The 24,470-nt window shown below is 39.8% G+C and overlaps 1 protein-coding gene across 5 annotated transcripts in view; it reads right to left on the minus strand.

Moving 5' to 3' along the window:
* The window catches only part of TRPS1 (transcriptional repressor GATA binding 1), a 213,398-nt gene that overhangs the window by 158,417 nt on the left and 30,511 nt on the right, over window positions 1-24,470 (minus strand). For 4 of the 5 annotated variants that reach the window (XM_074577706.1, XM_074577710.1, XM_074577709.1 and 1 more), the window contains exons 2-3: window positions 14,906-15,064; window positions 10,948-11,876 (exon numbers count right to left, since the gene is read on the minus strand). In XM_074577706.1, the coding sequence (XP_074433807.1) occupies window positions 10,948-11,876; window positions 14,906-14,942 (966 nt within the window). In that variant the 5' untranslated portion in view covers window positions 14,943-15,064. The remainder of the gene's footprint in view (window positions 1-10,947; window positions 11,877-14,905; window positions 15,065-24,470) is intronic. The other variant, XM_074577708.1, reaches the window with a different exon arrangement.

The raw sequence follows: 24,470 nt of genomic DNA on the forward strand, positions 1-24,470 counted from the left end.
AAAACGGTCTGCAGGAAGGAAACAAGGCTTCCAGGGCTTGTGTTGTTAAAGCCCGAGTTCTCACAGCAGGCAGGCCTGCCCTTCCCAGGAGTGCACCACACCTGCCCGTGACATCAGGGGGAGATTTGCTGCTCCTGTACAACTGGTTTGAAGGCCAAAGAAAGAATCTCCTGACAAAACTGTCACCACTGCTCTACATCTTTTCCTGAATAGTAAGCAGTGTACAGCATCCAGAAGATAATTCCTCTCTACACCCGAAATCCAGACATCTTACTCCTTTGCCATCATCCAGTCTACACCACTACGTCAAAAACATGGGTGGAAGCTTCCTTGTGCCATGTTCTCAACTTTTACGCCTAAGAGATGCCTTACAGGGAATATAAAATTTCCACACAGAGTTAGATTTCAGTTCTCCCAACCAGTAAGTGTATTACTACATTTCTGCAGGATTCAGTTGTAATGCATTAGGCAAATGGTGTAATTATTTTTCTTCTCCTCCTCCTCAACAGCTGTGCCACAAAGCATGCGATCACTGCTCATTCAGTATCGCACCATACGGAAAGACTCAGACATACAGAGAGCATGAAATGTAAACATTTTTAAATGCATATAATATAAATGCCTTTTAGCCATTTAGCTCGGAGAATGAGATGCTATCCTTTGTATCCCATCAGAATTGAACATGTATAGTGAGTCAATGAGTTGCTAAACCATGATATAATGAGCTGCTGCTATTCAGCCTCCCTTTTTTTTTTCCTTTTTTTTTTTTTTTTTAAGAAAGCACAATTCCCATACACTGGTTAAAACTTTTTCTTAAATAATGCTTTCTGTTTGTTTAGGAAACATATTTCATTAGGCAATGGTGAGTCAGGCAGCCGAACAGCTAGGAGTTAGCTGTAATAACATTTTCACTTAAACTGGGGCTCCCAAGTTCTGGTATCAAGCTATGAATTTGGTTTTGAAGAGGTTCTTTGAAGAGGGATGTTTTACAGATCTTCTGTACTGCAGAAGATATTTTATTCATTTTATGGCGAGCAATAACTGGAGGCAAAGCCATGCTGAGCCTCATCCACTGACAACAGTGCGATTTGGGCTTGCTCCACAGTATCTGGCACTCAGGTCACCATCCACTTCATCATTTCACTGTTCAAAGTCTCAAAGGTGTTGAAAGATAACTTAAAGAAAGCACTGATGGAATTATGGTACGCAGAAAATAACAGCAGCTCACTGCGTGATTACCTAAGTTGCAAGGTGATCTGGTTTTGCTCATTTAATTAGATACTTATGTTTGTTCTATGCATGCACAGAAAACTGGCCAAAATGCTTTACCTTAAGTGGCTCTAATGAGTAAATACATCCATTACTCTCAGCCGTCCGTTCAGAGAGCCTACAGGTAACAAACCTATTTTGCAGACACTCTGTAGACACCAGTTAGAAATTGTGTGACAATAATCCCAGCTGCTATTCATTGCTAATTACTTTTATTTCTGAACACTGGAAAAACATATTATTAGTACTAGCATTTCATACCATGGACTGTAAATCACAACATTTCTGTAACTTGTGTTAATCCTGCTTAGTGGCCTACATAGCAAATTTGTGTCCCATGCTACTACATCCTTCTCTGCATCACAGGAGGATAAAAGAGAACTAAGTATTCTCACACTATTTGTGTCAGCTTGTTGCAAAGGAGGGGTGACACACGATCACCAATTATTGGGCTGGCATTTCCCTGCCACAATTCAAAACAACGTGTCCTATTAGGAGAGCATGTACGTGAAACGTAACATGGGGTTATCTTAATGTTATTACACTCAAAAGCCATTTCTCACACATAACAAAACCTACTGAAAGCCTCCTTGGGGGTCACCCGGTAAAAAGAACTGAAGAAACTGGTTTCCATGCAAAGAGATTGAGAGAAGCACTTGAAGTGACAGTATAAACTGAAGCTGTTTCAACTTTCAGCCAGCCAAATTTGGAAGAAGCCTACGCATTTGCAGAACTGTTCGGATTCGCAGAATCACAGAACCATTGAGGTTGGATTCGTGCACTCTGCTCACGTCTTGGCTTGAGTTTCAGATTTTTCAGTTACGTATCGTATCTCTATGCAGAGGCACCAAACTCCTTCGCGGGGTAATTGTCCTTAACCTCCTGCTGTCTCTGACCTGCCCCAGAAAGATGAAAAATAAAGGAGAAAGAAAAGGAGAAAGGGGAAAAGAAATATATACCTACCCTAGAAATCAATATCCATATTTCTGCGTGGTATCAGAAGTGAGAGCTTTTACTATCCATTCCCATATTTCATTCTGATCACACCAAAACCTAGTCCCCTGCTTTGACCTGACTGAGTTCTCCCCAACATAAAGCAGAAGAGCTAAACAAAAGCAATGCTAAAATTCTGCAATTCTATTACAGCAGTGGAGTCCAAAAGTGCCAGCTGACATAACTAGTGGCAGTCACAAGAAGAGGTACAGCTTGCACTGGAAATGTAAGAGCACCTATAGATCAACAGTTCCTTCAATAAGCACAGAAGAAAATTCCTCTTCATAATTCTCATTTTAAAGAAAATCTAACATATAAGGCAGTCTGTTTGTACTGAGGAAACCTGATTTAGTTCTTTACTGTCACTTGCTTGTGAGACCTTGGGAATACCACTTACTCCTGCAGCACCTTAATTATGGCAATATAGTTGGTATTACGCTGTATAGAGGAAGACAGCTATTGGAATGAGTTCTCCATTACTGCACTTGAGATGGTTGCACTGATATGCTTCAAAAATTGCTCTTCAAAGCCATGTTTCACTTTGGGATTAAACTGAAATACATTTCACAGTAAGACTCCCTGAAACTCAAAACTTTGATCATTACGTTCATTCATTAATGGGAAAAATTATCAAAATCTAGAAAACTGGTAAAGAATTTACTGCAAGGATTGAAGTTCATGTGTTAATACAACGAAGCTATCTCCTCACCCACCACGCACATTTCCAAAAATAGCCAGAAAGAGGAGAAAAGATAACATAATAATTGACAATGTTTCAAGATGTACTTTCTAAAGCATGTTGGCAAGTACTTCAACAAAGCTGTGTAATTGCACTATATGTTTCCAACAGATATGTCTACATTACCTTAATTAGTCAGACCAAAAACAATGATTTCATGGAATACACAGACTTGAGCAAGGAGAGGTACTTTCCATTTTGGTGTGGTTTTTTAAATGTCTTTAACCTGCCCTTGATCCAAATGCTACCCTACTCTATTCTCCCACCTCCTTTTCAAAGTTTAATTCTAAATCTTATACACCAAAGCATTTTAAAAATACTGCCTACAGAAAATAAAATTACCAAGGAAGAAAAGTCTGCCAGCTCCTGTAATCATACGTTTCATGAAGAAAATTCCACCAGCAGAAACTAGTGGCCTATATCCACGTAAGAGATTCAACCGCAAGACTTACATGCACAGGGTAAAGCTGTGTTTGACCCCTGGCTTCTTCTGCAACGACTGATTAGAAACTAGACTAACTATCTGCATTGGAACATCAAACGTTAATAAATCCTCTTTTTTTCATTACCTGGGTTACATCTTTGGCTAATCAGGAGGTGAAAGGCTCCAGATCCCTTACCAATCTCCCGAGCCATCCAGTCTGCCTTTGCCAATTACTCTTAATCTTCTAATCCTAAAATATTTTCTAATGCTCTTGTTTATTCATTTGCTTTGTGCAATATAGCATCCAGAACATTTTAACCATCCCACATTTATGAAGTTCTTCATGTCGTGCAGGCCAGAACAGATTCCTGGCTTTTATGCAAGTTTGTGTAACACCACCCAGTTCTCTAACCTCCACTATGGAGAACTCACTCCCTCTCACTCCCTCTCTGCATGTAGAACTAGGACAATCTTCAGAGTATACTCTTAAGATTATTTACCACACTGTGATTAACTTATTGGTAGATAGAACTATGTTGCAGAAGTGAAGCAAACACTAAGGGCAAACTCCTGGCTTTCTGGGCTGTTTGTGTTTACCAAAACAAGAAAGCAAACTATTGGGTCACATTCATTCAAGATGAATGTATTCCTCTCAAGATTTATTCTCTCGCCATTGAAGCCAGTATGGGTTCTGACATTAGAATTTAAAAGGTATTTTTAAGACAAAGACTGTAACAGAACAATAACAGGAGTTAAATTACGGTCAGGAGACCAGATGTGCAAAACCAACAAAAGTAAGGAACTTATCAAGACTTAATTTGCTAGCTAATGCTAGTAGACTAATATCTAGCACCTAAAAGAAGCACCATTCCTTCTGTTCTCTCTCTGTATAGATAAAATTTCCAGACGGTTCCTTGGCTACTGTAAACTCACACAGTCTCACAGACTTTGAGGCAAACTTGCACTGATTTGCACCAGAAGAAAACCTAGCTGCTTTCCTTTTTCCCCAGCAACTTCATTTTTTGAGCTCTTATCATTTCTGTGGGCTAGCTTAGCAGTTTATATCTTTAAATATATCTGTGACTATTGCTAGTCTCACCAACTTTCTTCATTAACCTCTCTTCAAAGACTACCAGATATCCCTGGTATAAAGATGAAGAATATTAACACATAAACAACTTTGCCTTGAAGGCTGTGAATATACATCATGTCAGTTGTTCCACAGAAACTGCCCATCTGAATGCTCTAATTTGAGGGTAGACTATTTCTCACTGAAAGAAGGCTAAAATAGCTCATTTCAGTCACAGAGCAAGTAAATGTTCCCAGGCATTTAATATTTAGCAGCTGACATGCTGTAAATCACTGCATATAATTCTGAATAGTAAACTTGCTAATGTCTCCAAAGAAAGGATATCAAGAACTTCTACTACATATAATAATATAAATCATTAGTTATGAGCTACACTCAATACAGAATTCAGATGCCTACAAGACCATACGTGCTTTTTCACATAATATTTTTATATCTATGTGTATGGATGTTAGGAAGAAGTTCTTCACCATGAGGGTGGTGAGACACTGGAACAGGTTGCCCAGAGAGGTGCTGGAAGCCCCATCCCTGGAAGTTTTTAAAGCCAGGCTGGATGGGGCTCTGAGCGACCTGCTTTAGTGGGAGGTGTCCCTGCCCATGGCAGGGGGGTTGGAACTAGATGATCTTTAAGGTCCCTTCCAACCCTAACAATTCTATGATTCTATGCACATACAGATAAGAAAAAGAAGCACATATATGTTTACACATACACACAAGCTTGTGTATATGAATGTATATATATGTGTGTTTTACCACCACCCATTTCCCCCCCTGCCACCATTTCTTTTTCATGTCCGTGGTTTAAAAGAGATGACTGACCCCTGTGTTCAGTGTGACTCTCAGTGTGCAAGGCAGTCTCCAAGCCTGACCACGACCCAAAAATAAGACTGAAAATAAACAGGTACGCACGCACGCATGCAGGTGCAACACCCAAGATAGCTTAATGGCCTTCAGTTCAAACAGAGACTTCTCCAGGGAGAGTCCACAACATGGCTGACAGATTAAATGGGCCTTCTGGGACATCACACTTTCATGCAAGTTCTGTTCTAGCACACCCTTCAAAATCTGGCACGGCACAATTGAGTCTAAGAGATCAGCATACATCATATCCAGCAACAGTGGGTCAGTTTATTTAGATCTAATTCCAGTTTTTGGGACAATTGAGCTAAAGTCAGTAAGACCAACAATGTAAAATTTGGATCCATTTGTCTAAGCATGTGAGGAAAATGAAATTCATTCCCATACATGTTTTCATCTACTCACAACAACTAGTTATGTATCCATGCCACCTTATAGGAAGCCCACTTGATGACAAAGGTGAACTTTAAGAAGGTTTGATTTGTGACTAATACAATAGTAAATGCTACACTGGTCTATGCCTCCAGTTTAGATTCTCACCATATCTGTAAGAATCCCTTTGCCAAAACCACCAAAAATGTAGAGGAAACCTTAAACATGAGAGGGGATGCTGATTACATCTGTACCCCTACAGACCCTCTACAGTTTTTCACAGACCCTCTGCAGTTTTTCTAGTCTTACCTTCACAACTTCATATTCAATCAAACTGCTAATATAAAAGCGGAGGATAAAAAGCAGACACTACTAATAATAAAACCACTGGTTCTCATTCAACTGAATCCTAGTTAGACCAGACTTTAATTATAAGTTATATTACTAGTCACACACTTCCAAAGTGAGAACAGAAAAGCTGCCAGATTTGATATACTGAAATCCAGAATGCTAAAAAACACACATATGTAAGTTTATGTAGGCACATGGAGCTCACCACTGATTTATAAAGGAGACAAAGGAAGAGCTTTACACACTCTGCATGCGTAGGCACTTCTGCCACTTTCTAGAACACTTTCTAGAACAGCCTGGTAGCTGGACATCCAGAAGGGCTCTCAGTTGCTGTGAAAATCCTGAAAAAGTTGTTACCCGTAGTCATATATGACAAAGGATTAGGCTGAGTGGCATAGGAAAACTCTTACAAAATTGGATGTCTAGAACCATGAAAGAAAAAATCTGCCGTCAATCTCTCATTAGTCTGTGGGATAGCTAGATAATGTAATTTATTTTTTTTTCCTGGGCTCATTGAAATGAAATCAAGAAACTTTTGGATGGTTTTTATCAGTCCATGGCTTTTCAGAAATTTGTCTTCTTATTTTACATGGCATTCTAGTATCAAAAACCATGAAACAATCAAAATGAGAGGGCTGGATTAAAAAAAAAATATCACTTTTCAGTACTTTTAGACAGGAGTCTGAATCTCTTTAATGGCTGAACATAAGAGGAGGCAGGCCTGTGACAATAAGTTCCAGAACCAGGGCCGTGCTGAGCAGGAAGCTCCTCAAAGGTAGCACACACAATGTGAAGCTGCCTGGAGTCAACCGTAAGAACTGCTGAGCACTGCAGTATGTCTTTATTCACGGCTGCATGAAGACCCTCCTCCCTTGGGACATGCCATCTGAAACCCTCACCTGAATGCAGACATTTGCGTCCTTTCTTTGAGGGACACTGTTTTCTTTTAAAATGTATCAGGAAATGGGGTCATGCTCCCTTTTATACAATAGCCTAATGGCTTGAACACTTGTTCAGGAAACAGGAAAAGTGAGCTCCTTTCCTTGCTCTGTCAGAGGGGATCCAAGCCCGCTTCTTCTCCCTCTTTTGGCAATGTCCTACCCCTTAGCTATAAGCTGATATGTGGAAGACAGCACTCTCCAGTCTTTCTGTTGAAGCTGTCCCACTCACTACACATAAAAAAATTTGGGAACAGGAAAAAGATTCCTGCCTACTTGCCAGTCTCCAGACCTTTCCATACTTTACATTAAAGCGTCATTGGATCAAACACAGAAGCAGACTTAATCATAGAGTAGCACAGCAATGGTTTTCAGCATCATAGATGTTAAGTCACCTGAATTTTACTTTAAGTGAAGTCTTTAGATCCAGTCTAAAGTCTACTGCTTTAGGCAAGTCCACAAAGACATACGTAGGCTAAAACATCCAGCAAGACAAAACTGCTTATAGATATTGATCAATTAACTAAATGTGAAGAAAAAGTAATGAGGGGCATCAGCAAAAGTCGATGCATTGAACTCACTTCAAATATTATTCTGATAAAAGCAATAAAGCTGATTAACACATTATCTGGGAACCCAGAGATGCGCTAGCAAATGTTTTCTGAAATCTATACTGGCAAGAAAGTTAATCTCCCAGAAACAGCTCAGTGATTTTACCCAGTCCTATGGAGTTTATTATAATTCAATGAACCAAAAACGTCTGAGGAAGAAAATGGGAACAAAGAGTACAGGAGATTTCAAAACAAAATCACATTTTCAAAGAAGACAAATGAATCTTGCTGGATTAAATATTCAAATCAAGTAAAAATCTACACAGCGGTAAGGCCAGAAAGCTTGGATTACTTACACAGTTCCCAGCCAAATCCTCCTTAGGTACTACAGAACACAGTCCCAACATTTGCATACCTGGATGTGAAGCCAAATGTGTATCCCTACTGTTTTGCTTACTGTAATAAAAAAAAACCCAACTAAAAGCTGGGTTTAGGGTTGGGGGGGTGGCGGGTTTTTGTTGAGGGAGAGGGTTAAGTTTTCTAGGACAGACTTCACTTCTGTAGTCTAAGTCCAAAAATGCATTTAATTTCTTTCTTCCCAGCCCTTGGCAAAGGGACCACGTCCCTACCTATCCGCAGATAGCATAGCAGACACTGTTTTTTTCTGCACTCAGACTTTTTTCCATTGCTTTTTGTTTGCTTTTGTTATGAATGCAAATTACAGGGCTCCATAGCATCCCTCACGACTACAAATCTTCATATACCATGGTCTGCGACTGACCGCTGTGAGCCAGATCAAAGTCAGTCATCTTCATCCTCTGGCTTCTGCGCCCAGCTCCCTGGCTTGAGACCATAAATCCATCGATAACTTCCACCCCAGCCACAACAGAACAGTTTGTTAAGTGCAAGGGGATCAATAAATCAGACCTTAAGCCCAGTCCACTACTATTTCAAGTTAATTACAAAGGGATTATTTTCCTTTAGCCCAATACCTATACAAAATAATATTGTTTAGATGAACCAATTATTCAGGTTCAGTTCCCTCTCCATGTTACACCAGAGTTTGACTGAACCGATTTTAACCAGAGCTCAAATCGATACGATCCCCCAATGCAGCAGGACATGCCAGCCGTTCAGACGCCTGAGAAAAATCCCCTCCAAAATGGACGTAGTAGCAATATAAACATGTGTGGGTGCAAAGGGGATTTTCAAACGTTCTTCTACTGTGTTTATGAATCTCACAAAGCTGCTCTGTATCGGGAGTGGGGGAGGAGAAAGCATAAAAGTATTAATCAGTTACTTATCTTCTGACATGTTCTGGATCAACATCTGGTGCATGTGCAAGTGATGAAGTATGGCATTTGGCACAAAAGCTTATTTAATCTTCTCTTCCCAAATTGGGCAGGGAAAATTAGCACTCTTAAAAATTAAGTTTCCAGATCCAATTTTTTTTTCTTTAAAATAAATTGCCAACATTGTATAGGCTGTCTGTTCTATTTTGGAAAATGTTTTTCGTCTGAGAAAAGACTGATCTTAAGTAGATTATCTATGGGCTGTTTCCTACCGCTTTTTGTCTCCCCTGCAGTATCTTACTGCCAGGGCTTAGTAGACAAGTATAGTCTAGGTTCAGCTGTTTTATTTCTACTTCTATCAGTTCAAACTGAGATAGCTCACACATCTGTTTTATTTCTGAACACACTGCATAGGAAAAGTGTCCAGCTCATTCTAATCAAGCATAAACTTTCCTATAAATAACTAAGGACCTAACGAAACAATTGTTTGGAGGAAATGAAAGTGTGTTTAGAAACTCAAATTCCTCTATACTGTATGCCTGAGCTGTTCCAGTTTGAATGTCTTCCTGACAGCATGGATCAGTTGCTCTAAGATGCTGTCCCCGGAGTCAGCAAACTGAAACTATAGCAGGAAATCCAGGTATTAACATCATACTATGTGCTAATTATAAACCATCATTTCACATTCTGACATTATTCACTTCTAACCTCTTTTAACTAAATCACGTATTTGCTTTCTAATCACAGTTTGACAGGAGAGAGTGTCTGACACGAGACAGTGAAGTGATCTTTTAATAAGACAGCAGTTCAAAGATTGCAGCTTTTATGCATAGTAACGACCTTAGTTTGATTTGCTGCTCCTCAAAGAAGTGGTACAGTTTCTGAAAAAAGAGGAAAAGTTTAAATCACTTTAAAAGCTTCAAGTTCCTGACTTGTGTTTCGGTTCCAGCTTCTTACTTGAAGTTAGATGTTAGCCATCTTAACTTGTTTTGCAAAATTTCTTTCCTATACCTGAAGTCTGTGCAGGCATTATTAAATATTTTCCACCTTCTACCTCTTTATTTTAACATAGCCTGAGTTTTGTCTGGTGATTAATACCAGGTGGGACATCATGTCCTATTCAAACTTGAAATTGGCTGGCCATTTGAACTCATTTTGTATGCAAACTTTGGTACTTTTTTTTTTTCTTAAAATCTGAATTTTTATATCATAGAATACTGAGGTATCCTACCGCATCTCTCAGCTCGCTCACAAGAGGATTTTTTTTTTTTTAAGCTGCACCATTTTTTTTTAACTAATTAAATATTAGCTGATACTCCTCATGATACTACTCATGGAGCAGCGGCTCCATGAAAAACCTTTTCAGTCCACGCTTTCATGGTAAAAACATGATCCTTTTTTTTTTAAATTTATTTTTTACAGCAGTATCTGTAGTTTTTTCCCTGCTCCAACTAGATGAGCAAACGACTGAGGCAATAGTCCTTTCCTTGCATGCGCGCTAATGTGAAGGACGGCGTGGATTACTGTTACTTTTTGAAATGTTTTAAATACCCATTGTGTATCCTGTTTTTCTGGCACCAGACAACTTTAGAGTTGCCAAGACTTGCCATTTATTTTATCTTAATAAAGAATCAATAAGCCAAATCTTGACTCCCGGCAGCTGATAATTTAGGATTACATTTTTAATTTCCAGCTGCTGTCTTTTGTCTGGCTGGCTGTTATTTTTCACTATTATTTGCTCTTTTCTTTCCGTGACAGCGAATCCTTCAGATATGATTACCAATTCAGCAATTTGCCTGTTTGCTGAATAAGATCTTTTGCTGTTGATTACCACAACGACTAAATCGTACACAGAAATATCACTGGTCAAAAAGCCAAGTACTCCTCTACTGTACAAGACGCTCAGCAGACCTGCAGAAAGGCCGGCTAAAATAGACCAAAACGGTTCTTTAGGCTTAAGCAGGTTATATGAAATACTTCAATTGCGTAGGCAGCAGAGGCTTTGTGAACAACCGACTTTGCAGTTGAGAAGGCAGTTAGCAGAAGCGGGGAGGCTGGGAAAATACAAACCTGCACATCGTAAGTCCCATTTAATAAGACAGGCCTCTGGGAATTGATGTCCTGCAGCACTCCTGAAAGCACAGTGCGGTTGACTTTCTGGAAGTCTTTGGAGTGGCTGAATTGCACCATGTTGTGGAGAGCCAAAATTTTAGTGTCGAGCTCAGCATCCTGCCTGGTGCGGTTGTGCAGTCCTAGGTGGTACTTGCGGAAGTGTTTGATGAGATCTGTGGGGTCGTTCCCATAGTAACCGTATCCACAGATGTTGCATTTGAAGTCCTGAAGCTCTGGAGACAGAGGCGCCGTATCTGGGTTATCATTTACCAACAAATCTGCTTTAGATTTGTTCAGCCTTAAACCCCCATCTGAAGGCACTTGTGGGTTTTTTGAGGCCATGGGGACCGGGCTTGAGCCTTGGCCATCAGTTTGACCACTTTGCACTTGCACTGTTTCATCTGAAGCTTTTGGCGACATCTGATGCTCCTCATTTGTCTCCGCTGCATCTCCTGACGGGGTACAGACCACATCTTGGGTGTCATCTGCATCTGATTTTTGAGGAGACTTCAAGGGCTCACAGATTCCCCCAACAGCTGGAGATGAGAAAGCCAGCATATTTCTGTCTGTCACCTCATCATGAGGGAAGGATGGAACATTTCCTCCCTTATTGTGGCTTTCATAATTGAAGCCAGCCTTTTCACTCAGCACTGAGCTTTTCAAGTCCTTTTTAATGCTGGAAGATGGCTCTTGGACATGCGTGCAAAGCTCCTCCTTGTTATTTAACTCTGCCGCATCACCCTGGTCAGTGTTTTCTTGCATCTGCTCTGCGGAAAATTCTTTTTTCCTTCCAGACTCTTCACTTTCAGTACCTGTAGACTCAAGGGTCTGTACCTCACCTTCACTAGCAACGTTTCTTAGAGGGGGGTTCTTTTTCCGGACCATATCTACCACAGAAAAAGAAAAAAAAAAGGGGAAAAAAAAAAAGGCAAAAAAACCCTATAGAATTATTCAAGATATATAACAGATTATAAACCTGGCACTTTTTAAAGCATTCTGAACTATATGAATACATCAACTTTTCAGAAAACTTTTGTCAAACAGGTTTTTAGACTATGCAGTAAACTGGAATTTTACATTTTAAAAAATGATCACACTGAGACTGAACTTAACTAAAAGCCTACAAAAACACTGCCATCAGAGTGAGTGAATTAGAAGTTTCACTGTCTTTTTGGAAGATAAAGGTCTGGCAGAAATCATTTTAAATTAGTGCTTCCTTTAAAATAATTCTTAAAAATAAGGGGCAAAATAAACTTTTGCAGTCTAACGTTCATGCACTGTACAACTACATATATGTAGCTTTGCAAAAATACACCTAAAAGACATAATCAGGAGCACTTAATTAAGTTATTAGGAAGGAAAGAGATTCAGAAAAGTAAGTAACTTTGAGGTTTTAGAGCAAGTATTTTTCCTAGGCAGGTATCAGTTTCTCTATAGCAAAAGCTCCCCTTCCTACTGCCCATAAACTTCAAACAGGATTATATGGATATTCTAGAGTCTGGCCCCACAGTCCATTATTCATGTAATTAGTTCTATTTGCCAAACAAAGAGAAACTAACTTTATTATGAAAACCACTGTCAATAAAATTTTACAGGCCGGGATCCAGCCATTTGACATTGCTGTGTGGCTGAGTTGGGATCTACCCTGAAAACACCTGGAATCCACATGGATCTAAACAGCCGAACCTTCCTCTGCTCAGTCCTCCTTGCAGACATAGCCACTATTGCTAAATCTGCAAGTACACTTTCAGGATCCCGTTAAGAAAGCTGAGACAAGACAGCAATAAGGACCAGAGAGAAAGGAGGAGTCTGGCACCGGTGAGTTAGCTAGCTGCCGGCTGAACTAGGGAGATTATGGAAGAACAAATAATCAGACCATGCAGGTAGTAAGCCAAATTCTGCATCCGCTACGTATCTTCACCTTCCCCAGCCTACTTAGGAAAAAAAATCTACATATGAAACTTCCCTGCACTCTCCACTGCGTGGTTCTGGATTTGATATTCATCACCAGCTGGTTTGATCCATTTGTGTTCACATGCTAGCTATGGGCAGAAGACAGATGTGCTACAACTTTTTTCTATGCTCTTATCTTTGCCAACGCTGTATACAATGATGAATGTTTCTTTTTGCCAAATCGCGTGTGGTCTGGTGGCAGCAGCCGGCAGTACCACACACGAGATGCGAGCTCCAGACTCAACCCTGAGCCCCCATTCCCAGGCCAGCCAGGGCCTACGGAGGCACTGGAGATATATATTGCTCTGCGAAGGGAGGACCACCTGGCGATTCTGGGAGCAGCACTGATACACTCCAAATGGTGCTGCATCCAGACCTTTAAAAGCCACGGATGACCTTCTCAAAACAGTACTTTGAGAAGTACGGCTGGGGACGGAGGTTAAAAATAAAAGAACAGGCGTCTGTACATCCTCTTATTTACATCTGCTCCACATGAAAGGGCACTGTATGCTATGTTGATAAAAACAGACAACTTCTTAGGGGAAGTGTTCAACTTGTGTCTTGGGCTGGCTCTGTTGTCTTTGTGGTTGAGCTGATCCACAAGCAGCATGGGCTACAGTAAGACGGCTTTCACACAGGATGCCAGCTCGTGTTACACAAATTTTGACACTCCGTGTGGTCTTAATAGGTTTCTTAAATGCCTACTGTGATTCCTTACTGTAGAAGACACACACGCTTGGGAACCAAGTGTCTTCTCTTTAATGTCAACCACACCTACCAGGATATGTATGCACTGAATTCTACTGTTGTTTTGTTTGGGTTTTTTTCCCTGATAACTTCTGAACCATGAAGTCACTCAGAACTAAGAGAAAAGAAGATTTCCTGTTGTGGTAAGAGAACTATTAAAATACAGACTCAGCCTACTAAAACAACATGCGCACATATATAATTCAAGGTATAAAGATAGCCCTTAGCCTGGCGAAGCATTACTGCTTCTCTGTGGGACTTCATGAATGCTCTTGGTTAACACACACTAAAAATATTTGCGAGCATCCCTGGTAGGTGTTCATCTAAGTCTGTATTTTTCTCCTGGTTACACATCCCAAACGAATTTTAAAATAACTTCTGTTTAAATGCAATTCATGGCAGTTAGAGGTCAGAGAAAGGAGTCCTGACTACGCAGTGAAGAAAAATCAGAAATCGAGAAAGTAAACATCATGACTGTTACCTCAGTCAAAATTAAACAAGACTAAATGCAATGTTTTAAAATGTTTTTGTTACAGATATTTTTGGCAGATAAGGCAAGTTTAGAGATTTTGCTATCTTCATGGCAACTGACAGAAGAAAGTCAGAGAAAAGGAGAGAAAAAAAAAATCCCTGTAAAGCAAAGAAAAGAAAACTTGGACTGGATACAGGCTAACTAGACAGTACTCCAGATCTAGATACTGAGGTTCAAATTTTCCTGACATATCTGTGAGCCTGCCTGTTAATAGAGGGGAGAGGGGGGAAACCCCCTATCTGCCTAATGGAGCTTTTTATGCAGTATTCTACGCTTGGAGAAAAAAAGGAAAGAAGATAACATTGATTTAAATATAAAAACTTTCTTAAGTTGAATTTAAAAGTATTTTACCCTCTTTTTTCTTTTAGCTTTTGAAAAATCATCTGTCATATATTTGCTTGATATCCACTCCAGGGGACGGTAAGAAAAGACACAGTATTTTTTTTTTGTCACTAAAATTCCACCACTATCATTTTTCAGAGACATATTATGTAAATAAAACTACATTTGCAATACTCCTAAATCGAAGAAACCATCCCCTAGCAAGTCATAAGTTAGATATAGAAAGAATATAGCCACTCTGAAATTATTATCTCTAAGACAAATAACAGGTTGCACAATATTTTATTGTGTGCCAAGAACGTTTTCAGTTAACAATTTCACTTGAAAAAATGGATCACATACTTGTAAAATCATACCCAGCATTGACTTCATAAGGCATGTGGCTTTAGAGTGCTTTTTACAATTATTAATTCTATTAGTCAACTAGCAGGCGGGCTAATGCAATTGTCTTAGAAGATGCACGGAAGACACAGAAGACATTTTGAGAGCTGATCTGTATATCTGCAAAACAAAACAAAAAAAGATTTTCCTTCCTAAATTATGCATTCAAAATATGGTTTTTACTTAAAAACATTTTCATGCCTATTGTACATTCACATGCATATATTAGCGAGAGCTATACAAGAAGTGGCTGCTGTTCTCTACCTCCATCGAGCATGAGAAATCCCATTGCTGCCTTCTCCTTAGAAAGACACATGCTCTTGCACACTCACACACACAAACACACATACAGAAAGAGAGACAAAAATTATCTCAGCGGTGATGTTCACAAAAAAAAAGTTTAAAGTAAGTGTTGAAAATGAGGTGGATATATGCTGTAAAAAATAAAAGCGGCCTGAAATATCAGATATATTAACAGATATTGTGCATCGTAATGGGACTGGCCTAGTGGGATGGATAAAGGAATACAAATAACTGGTTCACATCCAGGCTCTGCCGTCAGCAACTGAATGTTATCATCTGCTGGCTGCCTCGTGTCCCACTTGAGTCCCCACGAATTTTGGGGTGTTACTTTAAGTGGACAACTATCCACATCTCAAAAATGCCATCACAGTAATAAGCAACATTTGTCGGCTATTAGTGAAGAGGCAAGTTATGAACATGAACACCCGTTGGGACTGAACTACCTTTTTGTCACTGGAAACAGTGATCTTCCCAAAATAAAAGAATTACTAAGCCTGATGTGAATGAAGAGACTTCTTGAGCTGAGGGAACCCTGGATAAGGTCCAGGCTGCAGAATTCGTCTTTGGGCTCCCGTAATCCAGGGTTTAGTGTCTTATTTTCATTACGCTGAAATTACCTTTAAACCATGTGGGTTTTTTTTCACCTGATATGATCACCCTCAGTTATTTTAAAGTGGAAATAATACTAATAGCTATATATAGTTTCCCTCAACACCAGCCAAGGCTACTGTACACAATTCATGCATCTGCGAGATACCGACTTTTCTGTTCAACAATCACTCGCATCAGTTTATCTCTGAAAGCAAAAAGTGGAAACTTCTGCTAAAATCAGTTTGTAACTGGGGACAATGAACTACCATAGTGACTACTCTACCTCTTTTAAAAAATAAAAAGAAAAAGCAAATTCTGGTAATCAATAGTTTCTTATGCGTGGTGAAGATAATGGCTAATTACCTGATGATCATCAGCTCCCGCAATGGGTCATTGTTGCTGCTCATTACTTTTATTGAACTTGATGACTTGTCATCAAAGCCTATTGCAACAGTATGGTTGCTGCCTTGTGCTTGCACTGCAGGTTTAGGTCAAGTCTTAGTCATATGCTCTTTTAAACAGAATAATACATTTAGAAAGATGTCTGAATTTTGTGAGATGCCACTGACTAATCTTTGAATAAGCACACGAAGAGCAAACTGAGTCAAGGGTCTATGAAGGCTGTGATATTATCAGTCAATATGCTGCAGCAACAAAAAGTTAAATGAAAATATGCATTTATATTCAACAGGCTCAAGTAGGACCTCTTTGTTAAGGGATAGTAAAATTAATACTTTTACACTCATATATATTACACACCCACACACAGACATATAGCACACATACGGCGCTTAAACATCAATCATTTTGCCAGAATAATGCAGCAAAAAATCATTAACTCTCAGTGTCTCAGCTTAATATATGTCTAATACTTACCTATCTCATAGGAGTGTTGTGAGGCTTAATTAATTAGTGACTGTAAAGCACTTTGTGATCCTCTAATGAAAGGTGCTACATAGCACAAAGTATTATTAAAATCATTAGGACCACAAAAAAGCCCTGTGGAATTCCAGCCTACACTGTCTGTTGGGGTTGGGAGTGATCTTATTATTAAAAGGAGACCGTCAGACTAATTTTCATAATTTTTTCAAGATCTTTTTTTCCCCCTTTGCTGTTGTGATAGCACGTTAGTAGCAAGAAATTTAATCTTATCATCTTAATAACATACACTCATGTAGTTTGTTACTGCAGGGCTAGAGAAGAGAACAAGGCTTTTGGCACTCATCTGGCTTTCCCTTTTAAGAAAAAAAAAAAATAAAATTGAGAGACATATTTTGACACCTTCCCACACTCCACCCCACCAGGACAGCCGATCATGTGAGATCGCAGGATACTCACTACAGCCGCATGGGAAAATACTGCTGTGGTTTTAATTTCTCTCTCCTTTTTTTTTTTTCCCTTTTTCTTTCAGAGCAAAAAAAAAAAAAAGAAAACCCAAGGCGCAAAACAAAACCCATCTTATTATACATAAATAGGCTACAAAGACTGTCTGCTGTGCCTTATATAAAAAACCCTTAAGTGTTCAAAGTGTCGGCTTCTATCAAGCACATCAAGTCCTAAGCAATCTGGAGCCTCCTCCCCACTTTCCATCTAACAGCCGAGCAGCTGTAAGGCACACGAGCTCTGAAGCCAGAAATCTCCTGTCTTAGAGAGTGAATTTCTGGGAAACCGTCTCAGCGACAGGCTCCATCCCTAGGGAGCCACCCGGCACCCAGCCCTCCGCCGCAGCCCGTCCCGCCGGGCTGGCCCGGACCTGCGCTGAGCACAACCAGAAAGTTAACAAGCTAATCAGGACAGCCCACAGTTCAAAGACCTGTATGTTTTCTAATTTAAGCATTTTCAAAAAAAAAATAAAAAATCCGTGAATACACTGGAAACTCCAGGTGAAATTCCTGCCTTCACTGAAAATTAGATTTCATTAGATGCAAACTACCCCCAGACTCAGACACTGTGGTTCAGGACTGGCTAAAGCTCCCGTCTTTCCCCCTTCCCTCGTGGATACTTGAACGGTAAAATGTCAGAGAGATGTGTACAGCTTCACATCCCCACTGCCTCTGGACAGGACACAGAGCTAAAGGCAGCCACACACGATGCTTCTCTCCCAGCTTTGCTTGCGGTTCTCAGAGCAAGCCTGCCTGAAAACAACCGAGACATGGTCCTAACTTTTCCCTGCTGAGAAGGAAAGGGAAGAACAACTCGTTTTGTGTAAGGAACTCAAGAATCAGGCCCTAAACCATGGGATGGCAGAATAAGGTTAATGAGAAGCAACTCCCTCTTCAACAAGACCACCTCCTCCCACTTTAGCACCAGTGTCTTCAAATACACCACACAAGACAGGGGACACCACAGCTCTAAGCATGCGACAAACTAATTCCAAAGGACTTTCCCTACAAGCCCTAAAACTGTGTGGCCGCTCTTTCCTACCTGAGATTGCTTAGAGTAGAACATGCCTCCTCATATCAGTAAAATTTAGCAGGATCAGACATTGTATTTGGTCAAAATGCATCTGTTTGATATTCTATGCTCTTTTGCTCCACTGACATGATAGCTTCATCAATCTAGAAAATGCAAGGAGAAAATAATGCCTTATATGTCATACCAGTAGAGCAGTATTCTAGCAAAACACAGTTGGTTTTCACCTCCTCTCTTCCTTTTCTGCATTTTCAGACTCTTCAGTTTGGTCCCCGATCACCAATTTGCCAAGAGCGTTTTGCAATTTTTTTTCCACAAAGTTTACAACAAAGAGACAAGTGAAAAAAAGCTGCGGTCTGTTCAAGCTTGCTCCTTCCCATTTACATTTACTTTCCCAACACTGATCATCCTCAAATCTCAAAAGGTGCACTTTTGGACATCTTAAATCTTGTTCAGCTACAAAGTGTCATCACCTTCAAACAACTCTCATCAAATAAGTCTCTTATTAATTCACATCAAATTAATTCAAAACGATCTTTTCTATTACCATATGCTTCAGAGCACAGCACATATTAGTAGTCATCTAGCCACTGGAATAAATCTAACCTTTTCTATGGGTATAAAACAGATGCTTGGTCATTCCAGAGATTTCAGGAGTGGTATTTCAAAATAGATCATTTAAGCGTACTTCCAGGCACTTATTTCATTTTAAGCTCACTACTGGGGTAATCATGCAGACACTTTCAGGAGAAACTGAAGTCAAAAGGTGATTTGTCTAGTGAGGTGACATGGGGTAAAATGTTATGGTATCTTGCAACTAAAAAATAAAGAATTATAAAACTACTTTTATTTAAGGGTGCCTGAGCATGGCAGTTTGCTCCTCTGCATTTCTCACTAGCCTGCTGCAGAGAGCTTGCTCCCACCAGACCAGGATGAGGGGAGCCCAAGAAGGCAAAGGCTTTGCCCCAGCTTCCAACCAAGCATCTAAAAATACTCTGTAAACACGGCAACCTGTTAAAACTCAACAAAGCTTGTGAAACAGGAAAATTAGCATCACTGACATTTTACAGATAAATAAAATTATCTGCAGAGAGATGCAAAAATCAAGGTGTTCAAGGTGACATGCAGGCAGGGCTCTTGGCTAGTGACTGAACCTGGTTTCTCTTGATGTCCAGGCCCATATCCCTCTCCTGTAGGTATTTCAGGAGAGAGCGCGTCACCCTGGCACTTGGCAAAAGGCCAAGATCCTGTAATTTAATAAGGCACAGAAAGAGCACCTCGTGCAAAAGTCTAAATGCTCCAATTTATCATGACAGTTATGGGATAAGCTGACATTTTATTTGTATGTAAATTAGTCTCCAAAACAGTATAAAAAGGCCACACTTTCAGAGAATATTGTGCCTTTGTTTCTCTGTTCCGCATTTATCTAAACTCAGCTTTGTGTATTAAAAGTGGTTTAATTTTTATGTATTGATGCTGCTTTGCATGCTCCCCAATCTGTTGTTATTGCACCGCAGAGAGAATCCAGCCTGATTTGCTTACTGCAATAAAACAACTGACTTCTGCCAGGACTGACACCTCCTATGAGAGCCCTGCCATCCTCACTGAATCTTCTGGTTATTCTATTAATTTGCTGTCGTTACACTTTATAGGACTGTAGAACATGCCCTATTAGATGAGACCAGAGGTCCATTTAGTCTGGTGTTCTGCCTTGGAGAGCAGCCAATACCAGATCCTTCAAAGAAGGTTCAACTGCCTTTGGACAGATACAGAATCACCTACGTCTGTGAAAAATAAAGTGCTCCTAATCCTCAACACTTAGACAGTGGCTTACTTTCTTAAGAGTTAGAGGGTTTATAGCCCTGAATTATCTCTCATGTTCTACAATTTGTTGCTAAGTAAGTCTGGATATGCCCACTTCCAATAAAAGTGTCCAATATCTATCTGAACATTACAATGATCCTGGTATCTGTGATATCTTATAGATTTAACTTTACAATCTAATTACAAATGAAAAAAGAGCAACGATTTTAAGCATTCTGAATTTGCTTCTTGTCAATGGAGTAGAGTTTCCCCTCAATCTTGAACTAGCAAGAATCGAAGATCCTCCAGGCTGTGGGCGCATCTATCACATCCCCCCTATTCATTCTGTCTTTAGGGTAAACAGCCTCTGCCTTCCCAAACTCTTCTAGTAGGTGTGTCAATTTCATATGTTTCAATTTCTTTTCAGCCTGAGTAAACTCAGTGTTCTTTGTAATCCAAATGTCCTTTGAAGACAATGGGAATTTAGGGTTTGCAAATGACTCAGAACTAAATCTGAGTTGAGTGTATTGGCAGAGGCAAGCGCAGTGCTACCCTGAGATGAAGAGTGAGGAATGAAGGTGACCTCCTGTCTCCTAGGCAAGAGCAATCAGGTATGGATACAAGACGTGACTCATTTGTTCTTTTGCACGAAGAATACAATGGACTGATCCTATTTCCCTTGAAGCTAATGGCAAAACCCCCACTGACTTTGAGAGAAGCAAGGTGTGCTGTTCCTTTCCGCCAAGGGAGGCCTGCGATATGACAGAAAAAGCATCAAAGTTCCCTTGCCCACAACTCCAGTCAAATGGAACCAAAAATTATTCAGGTGAATGGGAGCAGATGGAAGGGAGAAAGAGGATGGTTTTGGCTAGCACTCCAGAAAAGTTCAAATAATTTTGTTTCCCAGTAGAGGCAAAGAAAAAACATTAGAAGAAGGGGGAAGGAGGCAGAAGTCTACAGCCTGGACCTGAAACAGCAATATTAAATCATCACCGGAGCAGGAATTATTGTAGTACTTTTCCAGCCAGACTAGAATCAAGATGAACATGAGTTTGCAAAAATGTCCTTCTTTTTTTTTTTCCCTTTTAGAAAAAAATTGGCAAGGGTTTCCAGACACAAGTAACATAGGTAATAGAGGGCAACCAAGGGCAACAGGAGTTGAGCCCACGTACATCAAAGCAGACTTTGGCTTTGGGTACCTATCCAAACTGAGCCTTCAAAGGTTCTGATGTTGCCCCATTGTTTAGCTTGAATCTTGTCTAAGCTTGCTCAGGAGAACCCACATTCAGAAGTATGGGAGAAGGGAAAAAGAACACACATTTTCCAAACTGTGATTTCAAAACAAAACAAAAAAATGTAAATCTACATGCTGCAGGGTAATACTGGGAAGCGTGGCTAGCTATTGTTGCTCCATGCTTTTCAATTTCCATATATTAGCATTCATTGCTGACATTATTAAATCCAAAGTTATTTGGATGCTTTGATCAGCAAATTGAATCTTGAGTCTATATATGATGTACCTATATTCACGTAAAGTTTACAAAACTATTATATTTCCCTATTCTAACTCTTCCCCCCACATGCTGTGAGTTTCCATATATCCCACAGCCATACATTCCAAACACAGACTATTTTATTTAGTAATATATTCAAGAATTTAGATAAAAAGAAAAGCAATGGAAAATGTTTGGCAATCTCTATATAAACAGTTTCTATACATTTGGGTTGAATCATCCAGTAAACTCTCATCTTGATATGCCTGTGACAGATAAAACTTTCATCACCAATATGCCCTCTTGACTTGGAGGTCAGGATACAGGGGGATCTGTATTACAAAATCTCTTATACCCTTTATGGCTATCACAAAAATTAACATCACATTAAATATAAGCAAGTCAGAAATTTGGCACTGATCTTCCACTCGGCACAAATAACCCCACTCTCCATTGTGAATGGGGGAGAAACAACAGCAGTGGCAACCACAACAAAAGAGCGGATTGTGTGTTCCCTACACAAAACAGAAAGCTGTGCCTATTCATGAAATCTTGGCCATTTGTCAGAAATCAGAGAACTGATGTTGGAGCCCAATATTAGCTCGAGCCAAAGCAGTGGTGAATTACCTTGCTTTCGGAATCATCCTTATTAACTAGGAAACACTCTCTGTTGCAGCACGTATCATATGGTCTTCATGCAGACTCAGAAACACTGAGCCACTTTCTTAAAACAAAACAAAGTAATAGAAAAAAAAAAATAAAAAAAAGACCAAAGTGAATGCAAATGGATTCACGGTGAGTGGTCTGTCTATATTTGCCCTTTTTATCTCTTATTTATGTTTCTTTTTAAGCTGAGGAATGAAGTAAAATGCCAATGAGAAAGCTGCTCTAATAATGCCTCCACCGTAACGATTTGTTATGAAACTGCTTTAAAACAAAGAAGCATTTTTCAGATGGCCGTAAGTGTCGAATGCACATATTCACTGAGGAATACGATTCCTGGTTTACCCATTTCAGTTTTGGTCGGGAATGGGGAAGGAGGGCACAGAATAATAAGGAAACTCCTCGAGACTCTGCTGATGTGGCTTTGGAGCAGCTTCATGTAGCAAGCGCTGGCATTCCTTTAAAACTGGCAAGGGGTGCCAGCGTCAGCCTGTTGACTGCTGGATGAATATATATAGTGCAAATAATGCTGTTCTTGAATCAGTTTTTGCCCAACTCCCACATAAACTTTCCATGGGAAAATCTCATAATGCCTGCATAAGTGATTTTATGAATCTAGCTTTCAGCTTTTGATAGAAGATTTCTTACTCTACTGTCTTTGATTCTTTATTGCACGAAGGGATAGTGCCAAAAGCCCTCACATTAGCCTCGACCATACAGACATCGGAAATTTAATTTAAACCTTGGCAATCTGCCAGGATCATAAAACACACACAAAAAAGATTTTAAAATGGATTTTTTTTTTCTAAGACCCAAATATGTAATTTCCACAAATGCAAGGACAACACAGGTTGCAGAATCTGCGCGCTGCAATGTATAGACAGGCACTAAAACTAACGATAGGAGCTGAGTAGAAATCTGCAGTCTGCAGAGAACAAACAGAAGTGGATGGTTGTTTTTCCCACTGAAGATACATTTTTAAATAAGTTGGACACTAACTGTATCTCTTTTCCTTCAATAATATATCTAAATGTTCTTTAAAAAAAAAATCTAAACTTCTCTAAAAAAAGTTACATAGAGGTACAATCACAGATTATGCCAATACTTCCATTCTCAAAAATCCCCTATACGCAAGCGAGCCTTACCGCATTGCTCCTGTCTTCCTCCTCAGAGCTGCCTTCTTGCCACCTCAATTCCCAATCCAGTACCTCACCAGTTTTAAGAAATATCCGGCAATGATGTAGGGCTGATTTGTTGCACTGGGATATATCCCACAAAAATGGAAAGCTTTTGCCGTGTTTTCACTTATAAAGAAAGCAACTTATTAAAGCAACTTCTGGGTTCACTGGCATCTTGGAGTCTAAAAAAAGTCCCAAAATTATTTGCAGAGGCTACAACAGCACCTTCTTTGAAGTAATGTTGCAACTTGTGCGAAGGAATTTGGGATGTACCTGAGATCTGAAGGTGCGGGCTACAAATTAACACAGCCAATTAGGTGGAGAAGCTGAGAGTCCAACACAGATGGGGCAAGATAACCACAACTGAATAAAAGGCCTGCCAAATGTAAGCCAGTTGGCTGAGTATAGATGGTGTCATCCTGCTCAGCTTGCTGCTGCCCAATCAATAATCTGTTGCTGTTTGCTCTCCGCATGCCAATCAATCCAAGCTAGGGCTGCTTCTAATTTTCCAATCTAGGAATAGCTTCAGAACATCCACAACTGTTATTTCAAACAATCCAAGTGATAAATGTTTCATCCACACATCAGCGTGCAGATTCTTCCCAAAATGGGACTAGTCAAGAGTAAATAATTACTCCTGTAACAGTTTGATCTGATAAACCACAAGACATAAGTCTGCAAAAGCGATCTTTGTACCATTAGCAGTCAGGAGAGAATCCAGCTTCTAAAATTACTTGATTAACTGATACAGGACCCAAAAACTGATAATTCTGTAGAGAATGTTTCACAATGGGTATAGCCATTTTTTAGGGATTAACATTAGCTATAAATTTCTTCTCCCCTGAAATCTGGTACAACTGGATTTATGCTGCAGAGATGCCTTCCTTTACAGGAAGACAGAGATGAAATCAGAGCCAATTAAACCTAAGCATCTCTTAAACAATTCTTTTGTTAAGCAGTATGTATTGAAAGAATACATGAGAGGAATTAGAAATGATCTTCATAACTTGTCCGTGGCTTCTCTTCTTGTGAGTAATGAGAACAGCCCAAGATCACACAGATAAAAATCTTAATGTCATAAGA

Source organism: Larus michahellis, chromosome 2 (assembly GCF_964199755.1).
Source record: "Larus michahellis chromosome 2, bLarMic1.1, whole genome shotgun sequence".
Lineage (NCBI taxonomy): Eukaryota > Metazoa > Chordata > Aves > Charadriiformes > Laridae > Larus > Larus michahellis.